This window comes from Brachionichthys hirsutus, chromosome 4 (assembly GCF_040956055.1).
Source record: "Brachionichthys hirsutus isolate HB-005 chromosome 4, CSIRO-AGI_Bhir_v1, whole genome shotgun sequence".
Classification (NCBI taxonomy): Eukaryota; Metazoa; Chordata; class Actinopteri; order Lophiiformes; family Brachionichthyidae; genus Brachionichthys; species Brachionichthys hirsutus.
Window position 1 is genome coordinate 1,926,505 of NC_090900.1, and position 27,502 is coordinate 1,954,006.

At 44.8% G+C, this 27,502-nt stretch overlaps 3 protein-coding genes across 4 annotated transcripts; 1 reads left to right on the plus strand and 2 right to left on the minus strand.

Moving 5' to 3' along the window:
- Positions 1-4,193: 4,193 nt before the first annotated feature.
- klf9 (Kruppel like factor 9) lies at positions 4,194-8,144 on the plus strand. 2 transcript variants are annotated; one of them, XR_011105443.1, is made up of 3 exons: positions 4,194-4,921; positions 6,301-6,976; positions 7,016-8,144. XR_011105443.1 is itself a non-coding variant. In XM_068738796.1 (2 exons), exons 1-2 carry the CDS (start codon positions 4,534-4,536, stop codon positions 6,579-6,581), a joined length of 669 nt encoding a protein of 222 aa, XP_068594897.1. In that variant the 5' UTR covers positions 4,194-4,533; the 3' UTR covers positions 6,582-8,144. The 2 variants fall into 2 exon arrangements, 1 of the variants encoding a protein (XP_068594897.1); XM_068738796.1 differs by having other exon boundaries at positions 6,301-8,144.
- On the minus strand, positions 7,912-14,714 carry fam219ab (family with sequence similarity 219 member Ab). Its single transcript, XM_068738798.1, has 6 exons — positions 12,451-14,714; positions 11,584-11,683; positions 10,668-10,773; positions 9,751-9,831; positions 9,602-9,656; positions 7,912-9,480 (listed from the first exon to the last, which is right to left on the minus strand). Exons 1-6 carry the CDS (start codon positions 12,514-12,516, stop codon positions 9,322-9,324), a joined length of 567 nt encoding a protein of 188 aa, XP_068594899.1. The 5' UTR covers positions 12,517-14,714; the 3' UTR covers positions 7,912-9,321.
- Positions 14,715-24,641: 9,927 nt separating this feature from the next.
- On the minus strand, positions 24,642-27,273 carry ela3l (elastase 3 like). Its single transcript, XM_068738795.1, has 8 exons — positions 27,234-27,273; positions 26,929-27,017; positions 26,673-26,770; positions 26,383-26,511; positions 25,849-25,985; positions 25,442-25,587; positions 24,721-24,873; positions 24,642-24,659 (listed from the first exon to the last, which is right to left on the minus strand). Exons 1-8 carry the CDS (start codon positions 27,271-27,273, stop codon positions 24,642-24,644), a joined length of 810 nt encoding a protein of 269 aa, XP_068594896.1.
- Between the last annotated feature and the right edge of the window lie 229 nt (positions 27,274-27,502).

The window sequence follows — 27,502 nt, forward strand, 5'->3', positions numbered from 1 at the left end:
TGATGGATGACATCACCATTGGATTGACACAAACTCAGAAGCAGTATTGATTTAGTTTTATATTGTTCATGTCACAACCCCCTGACCTGAACCCTGAACCTTAAAGGGGGGGCTCTGGTGATTTAGTTCAGCACCTTCACATGTCTAGTCCCTTCTATGGACAGATTTAGAGAGGAGTGGTCAGCTTGAAGGACTGGAGGCTGAGATGGCCTGACTTTCAGTCGCCTGCATGGGTCGAGCTTCAACAACAGCTGATCTAGGAATTCCCGTAATGGATCTTGTGGCAGATCTACCCTGACTGTTACATGCTCTCGCCTTCGAGACATCTTTCTGTTAAGTATTAATGAGAAAGAAAAACCTGATCGCGTCATCATTTCAAAAAGCTCCCTCGGAGAATATGTACGACTGTGCTGAATGGCTGAGGAGAAAAGTTTATTTATAAAGTCATTGAATTTGTCCTTGAGATTGTCCATAAATGGCGACTGGGCTGCTGCAGCCTGTCGATACTTGCGGAGGATGGGATGTGACATTTATTTATTTGCACATGTGAAGGAAAGGTTTAACCCAAAGTGCTCAGGGACAGCGTTGGCACAGATGCAAGGCAGTAAGAGTAAACAAAGATAGAAATATACAAACAAATATTATATATATATGAGTTTGTCTTCAGTGGAAGGCTTCCAATATGATCACTGTGCTTTGAGTTGATTCCAGAGTCTATGGGGATCATAGGGAAATGATATATTTTGTGCTTTATGTGTCCAGAACTGGCGTAGGATATAAATGAATGTCTTCATAGCTTATCAGCCAATGACGTGACGCCGTGCAGAACCAAAGCGAACTTCACCACACCAGACGGAAACCAGTTGACTTGTGCTCTGCTGTCAGAGAGGGAGGGCTAACTGAGCTAATGTTAATTGGACTGAAAGTTTAGTCCCTCCTAATCGACCTGGAATAAGGAGTCGTTTTATATGTCTTTATCTTTACAGTAAGTGTGGGATGACATTCATAAACTCGTATGAACATGGCTGTAAGAATGGGTGACGGGGCTGTCGATCTGTCTGTGCGTTCCTTCAACTGCGCGTGACACAAATAACAAACCCCAACACCAATTAGGTAGTGCAGTATCCATAATCTAACATTTTAGTGAAAAGATGATCATAAATTGGCGATCAACAGATCTGCTTCCCTCTAATGATGAAATTTACCCTAAAGAGAATTCCATGCACCTTTTTTTTTTTTTTAGAAACTGCTGACGTTGCACTTCTGCAACTAAAAGGGTCTCAGCCACACTTCGTCTAACGTCCTTCAAGATGCATGCAGATCTTCCACTCCAGAGTGTACAGAGATGACCTGTCAGAGTCTGAAAGAGCGAGAGGGAGAGAGAGAGAGAAAGAGATTATAATCTGAAATCAAAGTAGTGAGTGTTTGGATGCAAACACGAACCTGTATTCTTCAATGTGAATAGGAACATGTCTGGCATGCATTGTTAAATAAAACCTTCAATAGATTGGTGCTCTGTGTGTCGCCTGTTTACTCACAAATGAACGTGAAGCGTTTCATTAGTTGGTTGCACAAGCAGGAGGAATAACCTGGTGTCGTTTGTGTATGAACGTTTTCAGGACATTTACTCGTTGTGGAAGGAATACTTAGACATTTTATACTTAAAACCCTTCACATGCGTAAAGGCCTGTAATTCATCGAGACGTTTATATTTAGACGTAAATCAATCGTTTGTGCTGTAATTTTTATTTGTTTGTTTGTTTGTTTGTGCTGGTATAGTTTTAATCTCAATAACGTTATTGACCTTCTGCTCGACGGTGGCGCGCCTGCTCGTACTCCGCGCGAGGAAGGGAACGTTTTGTACCGACTTTACGCACGTGCCTCCTCCACCGCCCACGCTCTCTGCCTTGGCGCGCGCACGCGCGCGCGCTCGCACGATTCAACGCAATTTATTTTGGGCACAATAGCCGTATCGCTCCAACAGCGTGACAGACACGCGCGGCGCGGGCGCACTCCTGAACTCCGGCTAAGGAGGGAAGCGACGCGGCGCTGGAGCAGCGACCGACAGGAGCGCCTCCTCTTACGTGGAAATGTTTACCGCTCCGCTGAAGGAGGAGCGGAGCGGGGCGAGGGGGGGGGGGGTGGATTGGGGGGGGCAGCTTCAGGCGTCCGGCCAAGAATCGCGTTTACTATTTTTTTATTTGTTATTCCTGGAAACTTTTGGATTCTGCCAAAGGTAAACGAGAAGTTCCAGTTTTGTAAACAGGATGTCCCTTCTCCTTCCGTTGCTTCTTGGACATGTCCTCCTGGACGCGTTGCTTCTTGGACATGTCCTCCTGGACGTGTTGCTTCGTGACTAGAGGACATACAAATGAGAGAATCTGTCACAACAAGCCTGTCGGGCGGTGCGTCACGGAAGCGCAAACAGATTTTAGTCTCCGGTTGCTCAAGAGAGGCGCTGCGCCCTTCTCTAATAAAACGTTGTCACGTCATCTCACACCGTGACGCGTCATCAAAGATCAGCGTGATGTCAAGACTTGCATTAATGTAGGTCATATGCTGCACAAACAGAACCCCCCCCCCGCGGTGCCGCACTGTTTGCCTGGGTCAAGGCCACAGGCCGCGTTGCTCAATCCTGCCTAGGATTTTCTAGGAACTCTGTCCTTGAACGAACCAGTTTAGAGGACCTGGCTGGCTGCATTGTGCTTTATTGTACCATGTTGGATTCGAGCAGCTATGAGAAGCTTCTGCTTTAACTAAAGTACATGTGAACGTCCAAAACGTGATGATGTGTCATTCAGAAAAGACAGCTAAAGAAAGGACAGAAGGAACGAGTTTACTGCTGCATTATCAGGAGCGATAATTACTGTTCCTGTGGGTCAAGGCATTAACCTGCAGATATGTGTTTGAATCTCCCACATCAGTATTAGGATCCCAATTTGACTGCAGATAGACGTGGAGCGTCATCTTTATTATGAACATGAAAAAGGGTCACGCAATCTGTACCATCTGAGTCGACGTTGAGTCATCTCAAATATTCATCAAATCCTTTGCTAATATCAAGCAAGGAATTAAAAACAAGCGTGGGCGATCACAGAGACTCCTCCAGCTCTTGTTGATGGAGGTAATTAAAAGATTAGAAATACTGACAGGGATTATTGCATAATGCTGGGATGTCTCATCGCAAAATAAAACGGCGTGAGTCACTGCTGAACTCCTCATTCCGCCTTTCTGTCTCAGGAAACAAAGGGTTCGACTCTTAATATTCCCTTAAAGTATGACTCACTCATTTTGAACATTTGGCTTCACCTGGAGCAGATGCTGTTCAGTCATAAAGGCATTATGGAAAGCAATAAAACACGCTTTAATCCACATTATAGTCCCAACAGGGCGCTGATAGAACCTCATAAACCTTCATGTGTTGTAGATGTGATGCCCTATTATAGTCATCATAAAACATCATGCTTTTTTCAAGAGGATGCAGGTATTATAATTTATTATGAAAGTATACATTAGCTTCTACAAATAATGATTTTTTTTTTCTTATTTTAAAAAATGATATTGAAAAGTGTGACTCTGGCAGCTTTGAACAGAAGCTGCCAGAGTTAAATATGTGTTAAATATCTATTCCTATAATGCAGACACTCACTCTTGCCTAACGCGTGGTGTCAGTTCAGGTTGCATTGGCACTGCCGTGTGGATTTGTTAAGGTACTGTGCTAATTTAGGATCCGAGCATGACGGTGAAACTGGGATGGTGAAACTTGTACATAACAGTTTGCATTATGGGTCACAGTGAAGGAAGAATATTGAAATAAAAAAAAATCGGAATTTACTCTATTGTAATCATAAACGCTATATATACTATGTTTATTTTATATTTAAGTTATAAATTCGTATATTTATTTCATAAATTATCATCTTTTTTTTTTTACTGCGACAAAAATATCGCCTTTGAATGTGCCCATTTTTCCGAGTCACTTATAAATTCATGAATGCAGCATTACTTTAATCCCGCCTTCTGCTAATCAATTCTCGCTCGTGATTGGTCCAGTTCCCCCATCACTCGTTCTTGTGAAAAGGCAATTCCAAAAACCGAGTCACGTTTCTTCCCAGCCAATCACAGGCCTGGTTTCTTATGACACCGTGGGATTCCGCGAAATTGTTTCTTGGGGTTGAGAGATGTGTTGCTCGCAGTAAAATAGGACAAGTTGACGCAAGCGTGAGCGCGCACGAGGGGCAGAACAAGCGCGCACAATAGCGGAGACGGGCAGATCTGTTATTTGACTGACCAGGCAGTTAGAAGAAAGAAACTCGAGGGAGAGAGAAGGACACGTTTGATCTGTTTTCCTCCGTGCGGGGAGCTTTATTCGCGCGCCCCGCACCTTCCAACAAAACGCAGACTTTACGCATTGAAGACGGCACGTGTGGATGCTTTCCCACGCGGATTCCTTTATCAAACACTCGACGGATCTTTCTTCTTTTTTTTTTTTTTAAACCCTTCTTCTTCTCTCCATCCGGTTTTGCTGCTGTGATGTCGGAGATGGACGTGTCCCCGGAATGCGTCTCCAGCCGCCCACCGGCTCGGACACAGGACGTGTTGAAAGAGAGCCCGGAAAACAGGACTTTACTGATGGTGGCGATGATTCTACTGGACTTGAACAAATGCAGCCCCAACGGCGGCAGAAGTGTGGCGGGCAGCGACGTCGCTGCGCAGGAGAAGGTGGGAGTTCAGCGGGGGGGTTACCGGCCGAACGCCGGGGACAGTCGGGGCAAGGCTGCGCCCAGGCGGTCCCGGAATAAGAGGACGGCGGCGGAGGGACAGGAGTGTCCAGAGAAGAGACACTGCTGTCCTTTCACGGGCTGTGAGAAGATGTACGGGAAGTCCTCCCACCTGAAAGCCCACCTGAGGGTCCACACCGGTAAGGGGGGGGGGGGGGGATTCCTGACGCGCCACCGAAACTAATCTACGTGTCACTTCTTCAATCGTGTTTTTCTACTTTGATATTACAATCTAAACTCACACGGCTGTTTCGTTTTTGGGTTTTAGGGCCTGTGGATAAATATATATATATATATGTCAAAATATCCCACGCGTAATAACGCAATCACGTTTTGATTCTAAATGTGGTCTTTATAACGCCACATCTTCCTGTAAATGAATAACCGATTATTAGAAAGGCGTTCGTGTCCTGTTGGGGGTGTGTGCGTGCGTGCGTGTGCGCGCGCGTGACGGGGAGTGTTTTAATGTTCTGCTGACACGCACCCACAGTGATCTGGGAACACCGTGTGCCGCCGCCCATAGTAGACCGGTTGGGTGTGATGCGTAATCTGGGAACATCGTGATACGCGATGGAGTCCAAATAAAAAGGAAGTTATATAATATGAAGCCTTTTAATGAGCAATTAAATGTGAACCGGAGTGGAGACGCGTCATGACGGTGAGGAACGGAACGGCCCGTTTCACATGCAGGTCACCGCGACACGACTTCGTCCACATGTTCTCGGCCGCTCCCCGCATTTCCTCATACGTCACCAACCACGCCCCTCGCGCCTGGTTGTAAACAAGGGCGAGCACGTGGTTTGGAGGAGCACGTGTTTGAGGACGAGGGAACAGCCAAGACTGTTTTATCTTTGTTTTTTTTAATGACTCATTGTGTCTGACTCGAGTTCAGCTCCCGTTCTGATCACCTTGTCATCCGATTGATTAATTTGGTATCCGTTCTTTTTTTGTTGCCAGATAATAAGACCCGCTGACGTGATTTATGGGCAATAAATGACATTTATTTATATGTCCTCACTTCCCTGTCGTATGCCAACAGTTCCATAGAAACATTGACTCTTTCACAGAGGTAGTAGTAGCACTAATTATACTACTACTACTTATAATAATAATACTAATAATCAGCCAGGAATACAGCTGCAGGTCCGAACACACAAGATAAGCATAAAGACGATGGGGGGAAACGAAGTTAATAAAAAGTAAATGTTTATTTGTGTTTGTCACGCGACCAGAGTCGCGTTTAAAGTGACGTCAAACATGTGCGTCATTTTCGTTTCTGCCTCTCTTTTTTTCCTTTGTTAGCTAGCTGCTAACCGCCACGCCCACTAGCTGCTTATCTTTTCCGGTTTGGACGTCACGCACCACACAATGTCAAACGTCACAGTCCTGTTCCGCCTTTACAGCTCGCCCCCCCCCCCCCCCCCGAAAAAAATGAGAAGACACCACTTTCAAGAATATTATCTTAATAAATAAATACGGAACGTCTGTAATGATGCACTTTGTGTGGTTGCTTCCTCAGGTGAGCGGCCGTTCGAGTGTACCTGGCCGGACTGTGGCAAGAAGTTCTCGCGATCAGACGAGCTGACGCGTCACTACCGCACGCACACGGGCGAGAAGCGCTTCAACTGCCCCTTGTGCGACAAGTGCTTCATGAGGAGCGACCACCTGACGAAGCATGCCCGGCGGCACGCGGGCTTCCATCCCAGCATGCTCCAGGGCGCCGGCGCGACAAAGAGACGCCGCTGCTCCGTGTCCCTGTCGTCCTCTGACTCCGGGGACCAAAGCCCTGTTGGGGTGTGAGGCACCCGCATTCTTGTACGTATACATAAAGGTACATATAGAGGCGTTCACGTGTATGAGCGCTTACATATGTGAAGTATGTACTTGTACAAAAATCCTGTCAAGACCACACGTTTAATCGTGTTTGTATCAGCAAGACAGACATCTTTGACGCCGACAGTAATAACTGGCGCTTCCCGGCTTCTTCCCTGAGATGATTAGTTTTTATTATTCAGGGTTATTCAGGGTCTGTCAGACTATTTGATATTTTGTCATGATATACTTTGTGCTGTGTGATTCTTCTTTTTCTTTTCTGGAACAGGTGTAACATTTGTGTACACATGTATAGTTTTCATAAACAGCACAGACAACAGGAAAATAAGTCATGACTTAAATATTCCTGATGGGTTATGATAGTTTTTTCATTAAATATTGTTGCACACTCATATCTGTAGTTTTTTTTTTTAGTTTTTTACCCTGTTAAGGGTAAAGTGAATGTACAGTATACCAGTATTATCATGTAAATAAAATAAACAGACTAGTTTTTTCAGATGGATATACTCATTGAACCTTAGTTATGAATTATAGTAGAGTATTAAAACTATAATTGAGAATATAGATATTTTGTATTTAATTTCATATATTTAGCTTATGTAAATCAGATCAGTACATTGTGTTTACTGTATATGGAAATTATTTATGACGCGTGTGCAAAATACAGAGCACAAGCAAACCTAACGGGAAGGTTATTTTCAACATTTGCGTTGCTTTTATAGGCTTGGATTCTGTCAGTTGTGCAGGAAAACTTAACAGGGTCATTTATTTTTACAAGGTGGAAATGCAGATTTTCAGCTATAAGATCCTAATGAGTCACACTTAGCATTTAAATCGGGATCTATGTGCCTTTCAGTGATTTTGTAACAGATGGATTTCTTCAACCTTTGGAAATACTACCGTAATAAACATTGGCATATTATTTGCGTTGATTTTTAAGCGTTCTTTGAATACCAAACCTTGCCATTTGCTGGATATTGAAACTAACATTTATATCTGGATGCCATTTTTTTTATGCACGGTTAATTTACGCAATACTGCACCCCCCAGTGGTGGTAAGGGTGGACAACATTTTACGTAACAGACAGCGGCCAGTTCTTATTTAATTTTCTGTCTTGAACACTTTGAAGCACGCTCGTGTTGATTTCTTTGACTTTGAATGTATGAATTTCGTACATCATGTAGCATGTTCATATGTATTTGCTTGGTACAGTGTATTTTGTAATTGTCTGGTGATCTTTTAATGATTAATGGGATGTTTGGCCACTGCCTTCCTTTTATACTTGCCACTTGATGATTTAAAACGTCCAGATAGTGTAACGTTAACCTAATTTAACACAAACTATGCTGTTTTTTTTTCCCTTTGGCATTTTGAGGACTAATTTGTGCCTTCCAGATTAATGTCCTTATTTCTGATGCTACTGTACTGAATCAGGGACTGTCAGTGTGGATGTCAAGATATTGCAATATATATAACTGTAATAATTACTGACGAACAGTTTTAACATTAAAATTATTTTTCTTTCCAAAGATTTACTTTTTTCCTGCTTGACATCAAGAGGTTCTCTTCAAACTACAAAAACAGTAAAGTAGAACAGGGACTGCTCCATTAGCTCTCTGTTTATTTAATATTTTCTTCCACTGCACATAACAGTAACTTTGTTAAATACTGTAATGGGAGTGTTTACAATACAAGAAAATCATTTTAAAAAAATAAACCCAAAGAAAAATGTATCACCTGTGTCTAAATGTAAAAAAAACACAATTCATAAACTAAAATTATCAAGATGACAATAAATACACATTTTAAAACTTCTCTTAAGGCATACTCTTAATTTCAAATAGTTAAAGAAGTGCTCCGTGTCAGCAACTGATGCCCTTTGGCCTTGCTACTATATCAATCATGTGTTAGCAGGTTGGCACAACAATATGCTATCGTCCCTTTTCAGACAAGACACTGTCGCTGCTACGCAGGAAAGAATAAAGGATAAAGTTAGCATTCAGAAGAACCGAAGGCGAGCTACTGTCACAACGTTAGCATGAGTGCACAACAGAGAGCGGTGCAAAAATCCAATCCGCATCAATTTTCTTTTTCCCCATTGTTTTCCATTTAGACTCTTCATGCAATTTGTTCTTCGGAGATTCATGTCGAAGGCGGTGTTAGCGGGTTCCGTCACCGTGACCCTGCAGCGTACGATGAATAGAGAACCAGAGATCCTCTGTTTGTGGTTCCAAAGCCACGGTTCAAGCTTTGAAAAGAAACAAGTAAGCGTTTAAAAAAACAAAAGCAACACATAATGTAAGCAGCTGAGTCAGCAGTCACGGTGCCATTTATTCCTGTTCAGGGGAGACGGATATCGCTTTACGTCATCAGCCGGCCTCTCGCGTTCGGTTTGCTTACATCGGGAGAAGGGCGCTCGAGCACAAGTGCACGTCCTGCCATAGGAGGAAACCAACCAACTTATATCTCAAACACGTATTGTGCATTTTAACGTTTCGCAGTCCCCTAGATATTAAAGCAAACTCTCTATACATTAACGTAATAATTTATTTTTGTCATTATTAACCTAGCGTTTAAATTTCATGACATTACTCTACCAATGCTTCACCGTTGCCACTCTGGCGGCGAAGTGAACTCACAGCTGATGAAGATTATATTGTTTTGAATGGGGTGGCAGGAAGTCGGGGGGAAGGGGGGGGGGGGGGGTTACTGTATTTGACAGGTGGTGGAGGGAGTAGCCTGGCAGCACATGCAGGTAGGGTTGACTGATTTGGGAGGGATCAGATCCAGGTCCTCGTCATCCGGGATCTCGTCTAGGCGGTAGCCATCTTTCAATAACTGGATGTTAAGATCCTGATTGATTTGCTGGGAAAAAAGGGAGGAAGACGTGAGAAGATTTGTTAGTGGTGCAAAAACAAAAACTGATTTCTCGCGATAATCATTTTAATTGGCGTCATAGATTCCACTTTAATGTCGTACGTCTCACCTCAGCGGAGGAGTATCCTGATGATGAGTATCTGGACACGTCAAAGTCATCATCACTGCAACAAACCAAAACATAAAATTAAAATTAAAAGCACAAGTTAGCCTATTAATTGGTGCATTTATGCGGCGTGAATTTGTGTTTGTGCTCACCTGTCTGTGTCGAGGGCCACCAAAGGCTTCTCATCTGGGCTCTGGTCTAAAGAGGAATAGCCTTTATTGGGCACTACCAACCTGTGGGGGGGGAGGGGGAAGAAGTAAAGGGTCTTAAAACAGCATGACAGGATGAAGGTTCACCAATAGGAAGAGGAGGATGAACACCTCAGGCATGTTAGCAGAAGATGAAGGTGGCAGCATCACAACAGAACTCCAGTAACAAGAGAAGCTTGAAAGCAATCTCATTTCTACCTGAGACATCATCAAGTCCCAGATCAATAACGCTATTCCCCCTCCAGCCTCACCGGCTGAGACACAAAACAGGAGTGCGTCAAGCCCTCCCGAAAGCATCTGTCTGATCCTTCAATGAGAAAAATGTCAAGAAAGAATATTCCCTAGCCTGCTCTTTTATTCACAGCCAGGCTCTTCCCTACATTTATCACAGCACAATTACCAGAACGTGTCATCTAAAACAAACAATTATGGATAATGCTCAATATATTATGTTGGAATGTGATAATGGTTAAAAATAAAAAAGTATTTTTGAGTTTCATTCAACTAGAAAAGCACTCTGAGCGCGCAGATCTCCACTGAGCTCCTCGGTTCCCTCTATATTGTGACTTAAACCAAAAATCATTGCCCTACATTTATTTGATCTGTATTTTTAGATTCTTTAACCATGAAAACAAACCTTTATTAGCTGGAGTCACGTTGATATCATCATTAGAAGTTATTCACAAAAAAGCACACTTTCTTCTGGATCTAGATCCAGAACAAATCCGTTTGTCCACTACTAATTCCACCTGAAAGGCCAGCAAAAAAACAGAACCTCCTTTGCTGGCGGCGGTAAAAACCCTTTAATTGCTTGAATCGATCAGAAGAGACTGACCCGACTCGGGACACCTGATTCTTACCGTGTTCTCGCCATGACATTGTTCTTCTTGGGCTGCTGGTTGACTGGACTTCCTACAGTGTTGTTGTTCTTCAATGAGCCCTTCCTGGCTCGCTCCCTCTGTTTCTCTGCTCGACACACACGCACACGCACACACGCACACACACACACACACACAGGGACGACAGACATGATGATAATTTAATTTGTGACATTAATGAATTACTCCAGAGAAGTTCTAAAGGTTTGCATCCTCTTTTCATCACAGGGTCAAGTTTAACAGCCGTATAATTAAAGCAGTAGAGAATGTATCTCCCCCAAGGGTAAACGCTTCACACACTCTACTATGGCGACTCCATGACCCGCCCTATCATCGAGTCGCCATAGTAGGATTTGTAAAAAACAAGACAAAAACAACTTGGAGGTATTCCTCAAATCGAATCACCTTCGTCCTTCACCAAGACAGAATTCCATTTAAATCCACTCACTTGAAATGTTTGGATTTTTCTTTCTTACAAATACAAGAAAAAAAAAATTAGACTAGAAAGCCTCCTCAATGATGGACAGAGGAGAGTAAAAAAGAAATAAAAGAAACTCTGGACTCTGTCCAAGGTGCTGAAATGTTATTTATGCAATTTCCCAAACAAAATACCCATCATAGTGGTTAATCTCATTTGCAATGGATACCTATAAACCAACCAATGAAAAATGGCTGAGGTTAAATAATTGTTACTATTAATAATTAATCGACCTATTAATTGATTACTTAAAAAAAATACCAAACAGACAATTTAATGATCAGTGACTTAGATTTACAAAGATTTTCCACACCCTCTGCATCCGGATTCCTCTCATATACTCGTAGAGGTTATGGCACATCCATAAAACATGTTGACATCCAAAAACTTTAGCCGATAAACAATGCAGGTCTTCCTCACCTATTTTCATCTGCAAGGGCGAGGGCTTGTAGTTGATGGCTACAGGATCCCCCTCCCGGGGGTCCGAATCCGCCTCGGAGGCGGTGGATGAAGCCGGGTCCTGGAGAACAAATAAAACAGCAGAAACGTTCATCCCGGAGGAAGGGTAGCATTCTAAGATTAGAAACGTGGAGCTCCGGATAAACTTCACAGGCAAATGATGTTTAATGCATTTTAAACCGGTACAAAATGTTGCACTTTGGATGCGTGATTTCCTCAAGTCGCTTTGAAGGATTCCCCAAGTGGACTGGAGGTCTGATGACGTCAGCTGCCGTGGGGTCTGCTGTGACACTCTGGCGGCAGAGGCCGCCCCCCCCCCCCCCCGCAGGCTTCAGCAAGCCAGGGCCCCGCCGCAGGCCAGAGCGCACCGCCAAATCGTGCGCGCTGATTCTTTTTTTTAATGAAAACGCACGCTTTGGCGGAAAAACACGCACATTTTTTATTTTATTTTATATTACAGGCCACGTCAAGGCGCCCTGAGTGGTGACGAAGCCGGAGCAACCCTCTGCGTGGATGCTGAGGACGACGCGTCAACGCCGGGATGATGAAGATGATGATGATGATGCTTGTTTTTCCCAGACATGACGGACGCGCGCAGACCCCCCCCCCCCCCCCCCCCCCCAATAAATCAATAATCCGCTGGCATTTTAACATTTTACTGAAGCCGGAGAAATAAACTTGCTGTATCGGTGCATCAGCCAATCCGACGCCTGGACAGGAGACGCGTCGGCCAGCGTGCGTGATGCATGAAAGGCCAGAGACACGGAGCGTCCCGGTAAAGTAACGATATCTGAGGCGTGATTGATTACGATCCCGTTCATGCCCTACCAGCGGCTGCATCTCCGCCTCCTGCGCGGCGCTCGGGACCTGGAATCGGTCCATTTCTTCCATCATTTTCGCCGCGCGCGCCTCCGTCCTCCTCTCTGCGGGAAAATGAGCGTCGGGCTGCGGGTCGCTCGTGGCGGCTTCTCGGCGTGGCCGTGCGGGGATCTCAGATCTGTAACGAGCTCTGTGTTTGTTCTCCGTTGGCGAGCTTCATCCCAGCAGACGAGCATCCATCACCGGTGGCGTGATCAATTCGGTGACGGTGACGGTGACTCCACCACCCACTTCCGGGTAGGGCATCCCGAAACATGGTCCGGGGACCTTAAACGGCCCTTTGAAGAGGACCGACGACCCACAGCAAAATGAGCAGATTAACGCGCCTGGAATTACCCCCGAGATTATCCATGTTTGCTTGTCCTGAAACTCATAATCTGAGGAAATTATGTGTAAAGATGGTTCTCGGGCAAAGGAAGATTTTTTTTTTTAAATACATTTTATTTATATTTAAAGTCAAAAACAGATATAGAGACTTTAATCCGCCTTCATTTGTATTTTTTTGCATTATTAGCGGATGTCTCCTAAACAGACGATATGAACACGTGATCAAAAGGGTGCAGTACCACCGGAAACCATAAGGGGGCAGTTTGGCATGAGAAATGTTTTTGTTTTGTTTATTGCAATCAATGGAGTTTCAAAATGTGTTCCTCAATATTTCGGATGATTATTGATCGATGTTTATGGTATTTGACACAATCATGCAGGGAGGGGATCTCTGTTTTACCACCGAATTTAATCTGGATTTATTATTAACTCCTCTTAATAATAAACGTAAAGGATTAATAATTAAAATAAAAGAATGAAAACAAAATAATAATAATCGGGTTATTAAAACTATAAACAATTTGGATTAACATCTGGATTCTAATCTGTTGCTGAGAGATGAAGATATATTTAGTTTAGAGTGCAGCAATGTGAATAATGTGCACAGTTACAAGATGTTATTTGATTTTGTTTTAATTATTTAGGTCTTAGTAGCATTAAGGGAAGTTCTCTTCATCATTTTTTGGTCTTCCTCCCTTGGTGATCTACTTCCTGCTTGGGTCTGATACCAAAATCGTCTTTTCACAATAAATTAATTTTACATAACTCTTATAATCTAAATATTATTGCTTCTCTTAATACTCTCTGCATGTGACTGAACTTGACACTTGCCCCAAAAATGAACTGAAATGTTCACGCTTATACTTAACTTGAATATTTTAAGCAGAAATTGAATTTGCACTTTAAATTTATAAATAACTTACAGTGCATGACAAAAATAGACTTCTCGGCAGCTCAGAGGCAAAGTACTTAACAACCCATCACCCGAGAATTCAATTAAGTGTTGTCTATAGCCAGGACTTTTAATTAAAATGTACTTAATTAATCAAATGAACAGCTTGGAACCTATTAATTATAATGCCAGAAATGAGCTGTTCACGGACAAAACCCGAGTTTATTAATGAGGCTCAGACTCTCTGGTTTCCTCCTCAGCAATTAGGATCACTTTAAACGTAATAAACTGCCGTCACCAGTCGTGGAACTACAGTACATGACAGCTTTCTAATCGATGGCATCAATCAGCATCATGCGCGTTACGTAACAGTCGTTCGAATCAACAGCGTGCATTTACTCCAGCACTTTCCCCGTGTCATTTCTAGCTCCATATTCTCTTCTCGAGTATATTTACCTCTGCATATAGAGATGTAGTTCATTGTCTTTATTTGGCATGTAGGCCGTTACACAGATACAACATGTCACATAAAACAATGGGAAAGGTAATGAAAGAGCTGTAAAATAAATGGCTTTAAACTCAAAAGAATACTTTTTACCAGTATTCTTATAATATGATTTATATGATAATAAAGCACTGGGAGAGTGGTCATTGTGCATTATGAAAGCTTTTATTGACATCTTACATAAATATTATGTGATTTTATTTAACAGCTATAGTTACTTGTTACCTTGCAGATTTCTATTTATGCACGTTGACTAAATAAGCAAACAACATAATTCTGAGCTGGACTTTTCTGCTGCATGATGAGCACTTTAATTAAACTTTAAAACACTGGTGGACTTTTGCTCATATGCGGTTCTGAAGCAGGACTTTGACTTCCACAGAGAATTAAGAAAAGGGCTGGACTATTTCTGAGTGGCTGAACTGCAGCAAGGCCTGCTAAAACCACACTACGGGGCTATTATTATCTATATTATCGCTCTGTAAACCGAATACATGAATGCAACTATAAAACGAATCAAGCTGCCTTATGCCTTATTGTGCACAATGTTCCTCTGATCATTATTCCATGACCGTACATTTAATCTGGCGTGAAGAAAGAGCATTACATCATCATCATCACGACTTAAAACAAACACTTCATGTTGCAGTGAAACAGCCATCAAGGAGTTCATTAGTTAAACATTTCGAGACGATGCCATCTGGCTGATGCTGGTAGAGCATCCGCGACTCGTTGTCATTGAAAGTCACTGACACGTCTGACTGCACAACGTCCTTACCTGGAAGCACCAGCAGGGAGCAGCAAACAGCATGCACCGCTGCACAGTGATGGGAGGCGAGCAGGCGCTGCTGCAGCCGTACAGGTGTCCGCCGGCAGGTGGCAGTATAACCCCACAGGAGAGGAGGGGAGGATGAACGGCAATCAGATCCAGGCAGGGTCAAGCAGGTCGTTGTGTTTCAGTGGGGAAACATACAGTAGGTACAACATCATCAGCATACCCGGAGGACGGCGTTCTTTATTCCACGACTTGCAGCACAAATAAAAGTTCATTTCCTGTTCCATATATGTAACGCACAATCAATTATCCTGCATACTGATGCTTCTCCTCTCACCACCCTTGTTGCAACTCGTTTCCTGCTATAATTGGACCTCTGTTGACACAATAAACATTCGTACCGGCGACATTATTCCGAATTTTAATGATCCACAACATCAGAGCCGTGTCGTCGTCAAAATTGATTTAATGACTGTCTGTTCGAGTGCGTGCAGTTGTTATGAAAGCTCATGAATCTTTAGGGCTCCTGTTATGAAGAGCTGATTAAGTGTGGTTAGGGTCCTTCCATTAATTCATCGTACCTTATGCATGGACAGAGAGACATCAGCACACGAGCAAAGATACCTGCACAGAACTCAGTATGCTGCATGAACTCAAACTTATCCTCAGGCTGCCTTACAACATTAGATTCACTTGGTGTCTCTGATTCAAATGCACACACACACGCACACACACACACACACACGCACACTCACACACACACACACACACACACACACACACACGCATGCACACTTGAAATGCTTCATTTTACAGCCACAAAATTAGATTAACTATAGATTGCTTAAAATTTAAATATTCTAGAATAAACTCCCACTTTTTTTGGGGCCATGTGCCCCATGATGATCACACATGCACGCACACACGCACACACACACACACTGGCCATGACTCAGTCTGGGCTGATGTGGGTTATGCAACCTCTCCAGCAGTGCAGATGGAGCTGCAGATTACTGGCCTCTCGCATGTTTATTAGTAATCTCCCCGTCTCTAATATTTGTTCTGATCATTATACAACAACATATTGAGTTCACTGACCCTCTTCCTTCTCGATCACAACAGGAAGACCCAGAAAACTGCCTTTCTTCCGGTAACGCATTCCCCGAGACGAGTGGAAGGAGCGACCGATGTTGAGCTGAGCCACCATGTCTAATTACAGATGGACGAACCCACGGAAAACATCAAATCCGAGACGGCGGGATCAATGGAAGTGTGATAGGCGGGAGAACAGATGGACGCTGGATGCTTACTCAATGTTTTCTTTCACCAGTCGCTCGCCGGATGGAGCAGAAGAGCTGACTTGAAAAACAGGGGTCAGCGCAGCGGTTCAACAAAATGTGAGTCGCATCACAGGGGCCAGTAAATCCAAGGGCCCGCCGCGGCGTAGATTGCTCACATGCTGGCCGGTTTGCGTGGGTTTGGCACTGGTCTGGTTGGATGGGAATAGAGAAACGAGTAAGAGAATGGGCAGCCAAACAGAGAAAGAGCGAGAGACAGAGAGAGAAACTGGCAGGCGGGTAAATAGAAGAGAAGCAGATAAACACTAGACAGCTGAAGAGCCGCCTTTCTGCTCACCGGCCCTCAAAAGGCCCAACCATCTGCCTCGTGTGTGTGCTACAAGCCCGTTTCCACACGTGCGTATGCATGTATTCACGCCATCTGCGTCTGTCACACACGCAATAATTAGACGCGCAGCTCGTTTATGCCAACTTTATGTAAATCTTTATGGTGTCTTATAAGACGTGATGAATCCCCCCCCCCCCCCCGACTTTAAGCGTCGTTACAATCGCGCACCACGAACGGAACGCAAACCGAGCCTCCAAATCCTATAAAGTATGAATGGACTGATAGTAGATCATTTGTATGTAATCATTATTTGATTATGTAATGTTACTATGGAGAAGTGCAGCAGTTCACAGTTTTATGATCACACCAGACACAGTTGATTGGTTGAGTAGGATGTGGGTCAATGTTCAGATCAATACGTTTCCTGCACTGATAACGTCAGAGCCAGAAGCTCAAACCAAGTGTTAATTTAATTCCAGCTCTTATCTTTCAATAATTTGGAAGGCCATTAACGCTAAAACACATCAAAGGGGCACGGTAGTATTGATCGCGGCTCACGTTGCTTATCCGGGGGGGGGGGGGGGTGACGACACAGGGAGAGTAATTTATATCGTGAAAAGTATTTTAAAGTGTGTCACAAATTATTGTTTCACGTTAGTTGTTTTCCATTATTATGTACAATAATATATGACGTTTTCGCCGGCGTTGGTTTGTTGGTTTGTCTATTTGTCTGCTTGTCTCTTAGCAACATAACTCAAATAGTTATTGACGGATGTTGACGACATTTTCAGGGAACGTTGGGAATGCTACCAGGAACAGATGAGAGCTTCAAAATGTGCTTCTCAATATCTCAGTTGATTATTGAGCGATATTTATGGGATTTGATACAGTCGTGTAGGGTGGGGGCCTCTATCTCCCCACCAAATTTAATCCGGATCGGATCCAGATTGGAGTCATTCAAAAATATTATTTACGGATTGAAAAATCAGTTGAAAATACACATTAACTCTGATTCACTTTCACGGTTGGTGTATAAAGATACCAAGAACAATTTATATACGTTTTGATGAAGATCCAGATCACCATGTGGACGGTGTAAATCCAATTACGAGGGGAATGAGCTGCTTGGCGGAGGTCTGCGGTCTCTCTGAGCGCTTTTCTAGTTCATCATATAATCACTAAATTGTGACCACAGCACGTTTTAGTGCCCGTCACCAAACAGAAGGGCTCTCCAGCGGAGCAAATGCCCAGGAGTCCACTTAAATTCAATTAAACTTCAATCTGAATTCCAGCAGCGCATCTGCACCGTGAAACGTCTGCCCTCTGGGTTAAAGGGAGGCGAGAACAAATCTGGATCCACTTCAAAACTGAACAGGTTCACCCCACCGACTTAGCTGCATGAAACGCTTTTGTGTAATCCTGCTGACAGATAGGAGTAGAAACCTGGAGCCGCCACAGCGGCTCAGTTCCCACCGTGATGTCAGCAGCACCGGGAAGCAGTCAGAATCCACTCGTATAATTCAGAGTCACACTGGTTTCATTATGAGTCGATAGGTTCATTAACAAAAAGCCAAGGAGCCGTTCCAGCAACGACTGCCGTTCATCACCACGGAACACAAAGTGCTGCACAGAAAATCAAATCAGCAGAATGTATTTATTTCTTTTCGTCCTTTCTGGAGCAAAAGTCTAAAACAGTTCCCTCACACCTGAGATTAGATTTCAATTGATTTTTCCTCACACACACACAACGTAATGCATATCTCTGCACGGAGCCCTTTCGTCGCTAAAAAAATAAATAAAACTACTGTAGAAGATGAAACTGGTGTGTAGCACATTGCGCTCTGCTGACGTGGCGATCACTCCAGCGGGTCCCGTTATTTATATCACAATACATTCACAGCAATTAATACAATATTTGCCTGTTACTGAGACGCGGCGAGCTCAGTCTGCCGTTTCCGCTGAAGGCGATCTATAAATATCTCATCGAGTCCTTACAGGAGTTCACAAAATGAAAGGGCTGCTTTTAATCCCGCGAGAGTCTGATTGGTGGAAGCGGAGGCTCGTGTCAAATAACGAGGACGACTGTCAAACAGCGGCCTCGAGGCGGCCTCGCCGAAAACAACACATCAAAGCACATTCTTCTCCAGCTCCTTATCATCCCCAACAAATATCTGCCCTTTATGTCCTCTGGCCTTCCTCGACTCTCACGCTCTTCCTCCTGCAGCATCACTCGGCCAGGCGTCTGGCTCGTCTGCAGCTCTGCGCCTGGATTCGCTAACGGCGAGCTGCTTTACCTTAAACGCCTTTTCTTGTCTTACAAGCATCGCTCTAAACATTCCTGCTACACTGCCCCGGGTTGTTGTTGCTTTTCCTCCCCTTGGCTTTTCGCTTGTCTCGTATGGAGGGATGGGAAAAGACGAGTGGAGATCGTGGTCTGTCTGTGCAGAGCAAAGCAAACAGACTGACAGATGGGCAGTCCCAGAGACGCAGAGCGGAGATAAGAGGATTGGGGCCTGCTTGTTGTTGCTGCTGGTCTCGCCACAACTCTTAGCTCACTCTGAGCGCCATTGGGTGGAAGACAAAACGGCAAGAAGGTGTAAAACAAAAGGATAGCTGAGTGGAATAGAAACGCAGAAGGGTCCGGCTGCTCATCTCAGGCTCTGTGGCTCAAATCAGGGCGGAGTCAGCAGGTACTTCTGCTCGGCGTCCTTCAGCCGCGGTACCGCTGTGAAGCCGGGCGCTTTCTCCTGTTGTGAAGGCACCTTGCAGGCCTTGCAGAGGATGACAAAGAGGATGAGGATGAGGAAGGCCACCGCCGAGTTACAGACGATGGCTGCGATGGCCCACACGGAGAGACCCATCCTCATTTCATGCTCCATGCTCGAGAGGACGGTCTGACAGCAGGCTTAACAGACGAGTCCGACATCTGCAGCGGTCTGAAAAGAAGGAGATGCATCATTTAAACATACTGAATTTATACGCATAGACACACACACACACACACACACCTGTCACACAGGCCTGCCGAGTCCTTTAAGTGAGGTCAGCGGGGTAAAGATTACTTTCTCCCAGACGAGCTTGTCGCTGAGCCGAGCTGGTTTTATCCCTGCTGATGCTATATATATGGAACAACCCGAGAATGTCCATATCCAATATCCAACAGGGATTTTATTCTGAAGTGCTGTCCTTGTGTCAAATACAGAATAGAACAAGTGTTCTGATCAAGCAACAAAAGCCAAGTGTAACTACAATAGCTCAGTGTGCCGGATAGGATGGGTGCAAATTCAGAGGCGGGACTTTGTTGTGTACGATAATCCCGGATGATAGGGGGGGGGGGCATTACGGAGCAGGGACGTGCCTCGCAGCTCGCTGTTGAAACATCTCGTCTTCCTCACGCAGGCAGCGAGTGATGAAGTTATTAAACTGATAAAGAAGAAAGAAGCTGCCAGGAAGCACTTCTCCTTTCTGAATTCTTCTGGATGAGTTTCACCACTAACGTATGTTCAGGTGGATCGAGTGGGAATGTAGCTACCCGTTTTCTAACTGACAGAAAGTGGGTCACTGTGTGTGTGTGTGAGAGGGGGGGTCAAGCATGAGTTTGAGAGAGTGAATATTTTCCCGCTCAGTCTTTAATGGATTAAAAACTTAAGCTCTTCTCCTCTTTTCTGTCCATCTCTCCTCCCTCTAATGAATTTCGAAGAGGGCCACCCATTTCCTCCTCTCTCAAACCGGAGGGGAAAAACGCTGCCGCAGCCCAGGATCGCTGTTTAGAACGCATTTCAAAGCTTCCCTTTCCCTTTATAGTCCTTTTATGACCAAGACAAATAAAGATGGATAGCGCCAATCAAAGTCGTTGGCATTGATGCATTTGAGCTGCTTTCCAAAGCATGAAGTTGGTCCCTGTTTGCACCAGATGGGTCCCTCTCAGGATGCTGGGGGCATCACCGTGGGGACAATTACCCTCATAATAACAATCGATTACTGTCAAAAAAAAGAAAGAAAGAAGGGGAATAAAACCCTCACTGCTTTGCAGAATATTTCTGAAGTACCTTGAGGAACTTTCTCTCAGGTGACACTGAATGCATCGTATCCCGGTTATGATCTCAATTAGAGCGAAAGGAAGGAATGTGTCAGGGAAGAGTTGTGAAATGTGTGATGAGGGTGTCATGTCATGATAATGGCCCTACGCTGACTCATGACGCAGTGACATCACGCGGTTCTGCTCATAGGATTGAATTAAAACGTAAAAATAAAACCAAAACAACTCCTGTGTGTGTGCGCGTGTGTGTGTGTGTGACTTAACATAGACCTACACGTGTATGTTGCAGTGAAAGTTTCATCAAAGATCTTCCCAAATGTGGATGTTGGTTTAAGAAGGGATATCTCAACAGCTTCATAAACCTGAGTCACACTGAAACAACCACGACTGGAGTAGAAAAAAAAAGCAAGCTGACTGGAACAGAAAACTTATTTCACCACCTCAAACCGAACGGCTTCTTCTTACATCAACGGGAAATATCTCCATATCACCGAGCGCTGGCTCCTGTATGCAGAGCAATCAAATCAGTGTGAGCAAAGTATTGGAACAGAGGAACGCGTGCTCGTATTGATTTCAGACAATCAGTGGGGCATACAACAAGAAAACATGCAGCAGTCAAGCTAGTTAGTCATTAAACCCAATTATATCACATTTTCATATCTCGGGCTTCCAAAAGCGGAAGACGGCAATTTGTTTTTGTGGTTTTTTTAGACTGCACGGATAATTTGTTCTTAGTTACAAGCTCAAGATTGTTCTGCTATTACTCATCCTCGTACAGGAAGAAAACAAACGTATTAGAACGGAATAGAAATAACGTGAATTATAAGTCTGTTATTCGGACATACATTTCAACTTTGTGAGACAGATTCTAAAAAAAGATCCACAAAATGCCTACTATCCCCAGAGTGCGTGTCTTTTCGTGATGCGTTAAAGGCGTTTGATGAGGCACGGCAGGCCTAAACTAAAACTTCACTGTTTCAGAAGTTTACCTGAACAAATGGTTGCTGTTGTGGCTTTAACGGTTCGTAGATCAGACATGCCCGACACGCCACAAACACACATGCATGTAAACACCCTGCATCCAGACACAGATAACAGCAGTTCACTCTATAGTCACACAACAGCAAAACACAGCAATGGAGCGCGCTTGTTATTTCATTTGTGTGTTTAATAAATGATGCCCTTTTCTGATTTGAAAGCCGTTTAAACGCAGATCCAATCGAATTCCTTATTTCCGGCACGGCAAGCGTTGCGCTTGTTGTATCATTTATGTCATGCTTTTAATTTAAGTGTGTTTTATTTTCTCTTATGCTGCTTTTATGCCTTCCTCTTAATTCCTGTCGTATTTTATTCAACGCGCTTTGAATCACCTCATTGTTAAAACGTTCTCTACAAACAAAGCCGGTCGAGCCCATCATGTAAATGGATGCAAATATTCACCTGCATGGAGACGAACGACGCAGGCTGCTTGCTGGCGCGGGGCCACGCCCACACCTGCAGTGACGTCATAGCAGATAAGGTATCCCATCACCCAAAGCATGAGGCGTCGCGCTTCCCAACAGACTCCCAGTTTATTTTGCAGCCACAAGTTAACAGTTGAAGGCACGTCTTACTATTTAAGGCTCATATATATACACAAATATTTGTTGATGTGAGACACTGCATCTAATTATAAAAGCATCTTAATGATGAGGGTAGTTAATAATGAATTGTTGCGAGGTTCGTGACGCGCAACAACAAACTCAAAGTGATTTATAAAAGCTGAGAAAAACTCGAAATGACATTCTATTAAAACGTTTTAGTTTTTTCTTGCTGCTTATATGAAGGCTTGAACGCTCATAAATATTTCACGCTGGACATCCTACCTAATTCTCCCCTCGTGTCCGGTTTCCACGCAAACTCCTCCGCGCGCGCGCTTCAGTTGAATAAAACGCGCACCGACTTTCCTCAACTTTCGGTTACGAGGCGAGAAGTAGGTCAGCAAACCGTGCACGCCCGTCGTGCAACAACGGACGGGCTGTTTAACGAGTCCCGGCCGGTCCCCCGTGACTGATGACGGGCGCAAGGCGACAGGGCGGAGAAGTCGGTGTCGGTGTGGAAACGGCTCCTCGTCCCACCTCCTCCACCAATCCCGCTCTGCTCCGGAGTTATTTATATAGGAGATCCTAGGACGTCCCATCGACGGGCTTTTACTCCCATCTCAGAGGAGATCCCGTGACAAAGGTCATCTGCAACCCAAACGGTAAACGCGCAGCACGGAGAGAGGAGAGGTGACGTCACTGAAAGAAAGGAAAGGAATGAAAGAAAAGTTGTATTTGATGCAAATAATCTACTCAAATGCTGAAGGGCTGATTTTTAAAAGCGCACTAGTGCAGCTGCACAAACTTATTGCCCCCACTTTTCCCCCCATTGGTATTCAATCCAACAGCAGGGTGTCCCTTGGGGGAATTCAGCTCAGCTCTCAACCCCCCCCCCTCATTTGTGTGCAAGTGTGTGTGTGTGTGTGTGTGATGAGAGCGAGCTACCCTGACCCACAGAGTTCAACGCGGACACAAAGCCTTCCTTTGAGGCCCCATTCGCTCCAGAAAGAAAGAAGGAACGTTTTTGCACCGGATCCAAAGAAGCAGCAGCAGTTTCTGTGAACGAGCTGCTCTGGTGCACGTCGTTAGGCGATGCTGTATTCAAATGAGACACGTATGGGAGAGAGCTGGCGATGCAGTGACTGCCAGATGATGTAGTTGCGTGATAAATGGAGTTAATTTCAGCTCGAGATAGATGAGACATAGATAGTAATTAATGGATCCTGTTACCTGCTCGTGGAGTTTAACAAATCCTTGGTCTAAGTGAAGGTCGGCGGGAGGTAAAATGTGTCACGCTTCACTTCTCTGTCGTAGACGGAATGATTTCGTCACATTTCCCTAATTATTCTATTACATTTTGACAGATTGCCGATGCTGCAGCCTGCCTGAGAGCTGGGATAGTTACCACTGATCATATAGGATGGAACTCCAGGAAAGGCTGCTCCAGGTTGTTCCATCAGTGAGAGGCAATTCAATATAGTGTGAAAGAATCACAGACAAATACCTGCAGTCCTTGTGTGCTCCTGCGTACACACACACAAACACACACACACACACACTCATTATTCCCCGCAGGATGTGTCATGTCCGATCATCACCTTTCATGTCAGCGAAAAATACTCGCACACCTCCGTTACCACGTCAAAACTTATCAGTGTGTGTCCGCTCGAGTCTCGCAAAGATGACAGAGAAAAAGGAGAAAGAGTGAGATTTAAAAAAAAGAATGAAGTGAGAGGCAATTACATTTTTTTTCTTTACTTAATTCCCTTCATCTCATTGCATCAGGATGACAGAAGTATTCATCTCAATTTGGCTGCTCCATTCTTCAGTTTCAGAGCTCTGTGATATGGAGAGATGCCCCCCCCCCCCCTCCCCCCCCCAGATATGTATTATGATCTTCATAAAGCCCTCCTGCAGCGAAGGCACGAGGGCAAGCTATTAGATTCCTATTTTACATGAGGGGTCTATTTTGTAACGGCACACTCCATCCCCTCCGACCATCCACTATGCAGCGGCGCTGTTTGATGCTGTTTGATGATGGATCATTCGTCTGAATCACCTGCTTGTGTTTTGTGGGCTATTTGTCAGAGTATTACATCTGTTTATTGGTGTCTTCCAGACAGAAGCATTGCTCATTGTGCACAGCATCTCCATTCGGAGCCAAATATCCTATCTTGAGTGAATGAGGACACCTGCTGGTCATTTGTTTTTTGCTCTATTACGTTTCTAAACAGCCTGAGATGAAGAGCATGCAATAAATCGAATGCATGGTAAAATGGTTCAGGGCGTAATATTTGTCCGGATGTGTGCGTCTCTTACGTGAAACACATTACGCGTGAGACAAATGCAGGCTGCGGAGTCCTTTTATTGACACTCCAAACGGCACACCGGCTTCTTCAGTTTGTCATCATGACCTGAAACACGAATAACAAGTCAGCGTCTGAACATTAAGACGAAGAAGCAGCGTTTGCTTACCTTATCCATCCAGTCGTTGAAAGCCGACACCCTGGTGAAAACAGTGGGCTTCTTCTCGTAGTTGCATCCGAGGCCGGAGACGAAGCTGGCGATGCCGTGAACCTCCCAGACGCCTTTGCTGTTCTTGCAATTCAGAGGGCCGCCGGAGTCGCCCTTGGACAGAGAGACAGAGAGGAGGACGGCTGATGCGTTATTCATTTTAGGACCCGACCGGCGAGGTGCGACTGCGAGACTCGCAATCAGAAGCGTAATGAGGACGCAAGACACATTTGTCACGTTGCTGGACAGCTGGTCGACACATGAGCGTGATGAGAACAACGTTCCTCCCCTCAGATTCCTTCGTATTTTTTTTTTTTATGCATTGAAATTGGATTCAGTGGCATGATTATTAAAATGATGCTGTAAGGAGGCGGTGCAAGTGTAAAATATGAAGTAAAATTACCGGGTCACTGTGGCTGGGGTAGCTTTAGGGACCCCACTCACACAGTGGGAGAACATGCAAGCTGATAGGCTGGATCCGAACCCACAACCTCCGTGCTGTGAAGCATCAACCGAGACCTAACCCAAACTAAGGCTTCACCGTTAAACACAATGATTTACGCCATCAGGACTTGTGTCCTCTAAAAAGAAGGCGTGTCCTCACAATGTGACTCTTTAAACAGATTTATATCATCACAAACCGAGTAAAACACACGCAGGCACACACAAAGGAGAAGCTTACATTGCATCCAGCCACGATTCCATCCCCACCGGCGCACACCATGGAGGTCCTGACAGCAAAACCCCACCAGTCAGGCTTGGAGCAGGTGGCATGGTCAACCAGAGGCATCAAAGCCTGCTGCAGCTTATCAGCTATGGGGCCTCCGGCTAAAACACACAGAGGCCATTACCATCATCCGCATACTAGCCGTCTGTCAGATGAGCTTTACAGCATTCCCCCCAAGCGTCAAATTCCCCCAACTTTTCAATTTAGAAGTCATTTCCCCCTAAAAAGTTTCAGCTAAAATCATGCGTTTTCAACCCTCGGCGACACACGCTCACTCATGCACAGCTTAATCACCGTGCAAAGCTGAAAAACATGACTCTAACACACACATAAAGACCCAGCACGCCTCAAACAGCACTTACTGGACATCCTGCCCCATCCAGTGATGTAGCAGGGGTAACCGTTGGGCAGTAAGGCGCCAGCTGGGGGGACGCATCCCAGCTGCACTTGGTCACTTAAAGTCACAGGCTCTGACAGCTTGATCAAAGCGATGTCGTTCCTGAAGGGCCGTAAAAAAAAAAGAGAGCAAGGCTTGTGGAGGTGGTTGCACTGAAAGCAATTTTAATCGTCCCCTCGATCCAGAAAGATGGAGAGGGAGAAAAAAGCCGGACAACATAATGAGAATCGGAATTTTTTTGCATTCTTTCTCATTTTTGTCATTTCTGGACATGCAATCATCCTGACCGCTAATCTTATCGGGCTTATTTATCCAGCTGGAGGAACAGGTAGTAATATTCTTCGCAGTGCTTGGGACTTTGTCTAAGGTGCACTGGCTTGACAGAAGAATTAATGGATTTCAATTCTCGGCCCCCCTTTTTTTTCTTCCTCCCGTTGAAAAACGATTATGATTCACTGCATATCGCAGGAAGGGACTCGGACTGTAATGCTTGTCTTACCCGAGGGCCACAAACAAGGAGTTCCATTTCTCATGGACAACAATCTTCTCGGGCAGCAGGGCCTTGGAGCCAACCTCTTCCTCGATCAGGTTGTATTTGCCGACGAACACCCTGTAGGAGAACTTGGCACTGGGGGGGGACAGACCAATGGTAAACCAGACAATCCACTGAGCGGACAGCTGAATATTAGATGAGCATAGGAGATGTAAGCAGGTAATGTGGTGCAGTGAGTTCGACACTTGGCGTGCGACTTGCACACTGCAGTGCTTTGTGTACTCTGCTGCTCCTACTTGATGCAGTGAGCGGCTGTCATGACCCAGTTGGCAGCAATCAGAGACCCCCCACAAGTGTGCCTCCACACACCGTTCCTCTCATACTGCAGGGAGATCTGAAGACGAAAAACAGACAATGCATGAAGAAGCAGATTGCTGATGCATAGTTGGATGCTATATTTATCTGATTTAATCCCAAGGCGACGATATCATTGTGGATTCAATCGAGCCGGTGTTGGATCTGTATGGTTTTTTTTTTGTTTGTTTGTTTTACCTGCCAGGGCCAGCTGTGGGGCTTGGCATCTACCCCGTTGACCACGCGGGACGTCAGGGGCTCGATGGGTGGGGTTCCGCACCCGAAGGCTGGAATGGGACGAGGAAGAAGAAATAACAATTTGTGAGATGGACAGTGAGACAAATGTTTGTCGATAAGGAGTAAAAAGGAAATTGATTCTGATACAGATGTCATTTTTCTGTTCCAATAAAGCGTTTGCTCCCCGTGTGCACACTTCCCTAACATAAACTTGGAAACAGACAGAGACATTAGGCAGGGAATTAGACAATGCCAGATGTTCTTACCGCTAGCAATGAGCACTGAGGCCAGCACGATGGGGATCATGGTGATTGATGCTTCTGCTGAGGGATGCAGGACACACACACACAGTCCTTTTAAACTTTCCACCACCAGCAACACCCACACTGAACGTGCTAACACACACTCCCATTGGCTTGCTGTGGCCTCCAGGGTTAGAGGCGGACCAATGGCAACCGATGCGACCACATGGATGATGTGTCCTACAGGTGCGCTGCCTGGGAGATTTCTCATGACCTTGATGTCGGGATGCGAA

What these genes read in the sequence shown, in the direction of transcription:
- klf9 (XM_068738796.1), top strand. Translation starts at nt 4,534, where the DNA reads ATGTCGGAGATGGACGTGTCCCCGGAATGCGTCTCCAGCCGCCCACCG. An exon ending in CCACCTGAGGGTCCACACCG is followed by an intron (nt 4,922 to 6,300) that starts GTAAGGGGGGGG and finishes TTGCTTCCTCAG; the next exon opens with GTGAGCGGCCGTTCGAGTGT.
- fam219ab (XM_068738798.1), bottom strand. Translation starts at nt 12,516, where the DNA reads ATGATGGAAGAAATGGACCGATTCCAGGTCCCGAGCGCCGCGCAGGAG. An exon ending in GCCCTTGCAGATGAAAATAG is followed by an intron (nt 10,774 to 11,583) that starts GTGAGGAAGACC and finishes TGTGTCGAGCAG; the next exon opens with AGAAACAGAGGGAGCGAGCC. An exon ending in GTGGCCCTCGACACAGACAG is followed by an intron (nt 9,657 to 9,750) that starts GTGAGCACAAAC and finishes GGTTTGTTGCAG; the next exon opens with TGATGATGACTTTGACGTGT.
- ela3l (XM_068738795.1), bottom strand. Translation starts at nt 27,273, where the DNA reads ATGATCCCCATCGTGCTGGCCTCAGTGCTCATTGCTAGCG. An exon ending in TCCTTGTTTGTGGCCCTCGG is followed by an intron (nt 25,986 to 26,382) that starts GTAAGACAAGCA and finishes ACGGCCCTTCAG; the next exon opens with GAACGACATCGCTTTGATCA. An exon ending in TGGATGGGGCAGGATGTCCA is followed by an intron (nt 25,588 to 25,848) that starts GTAAGTGCTGTT and finishes TGTGTGTTTTAG; the next exon opens with CCGGAGGCCCCATAGCTGAT.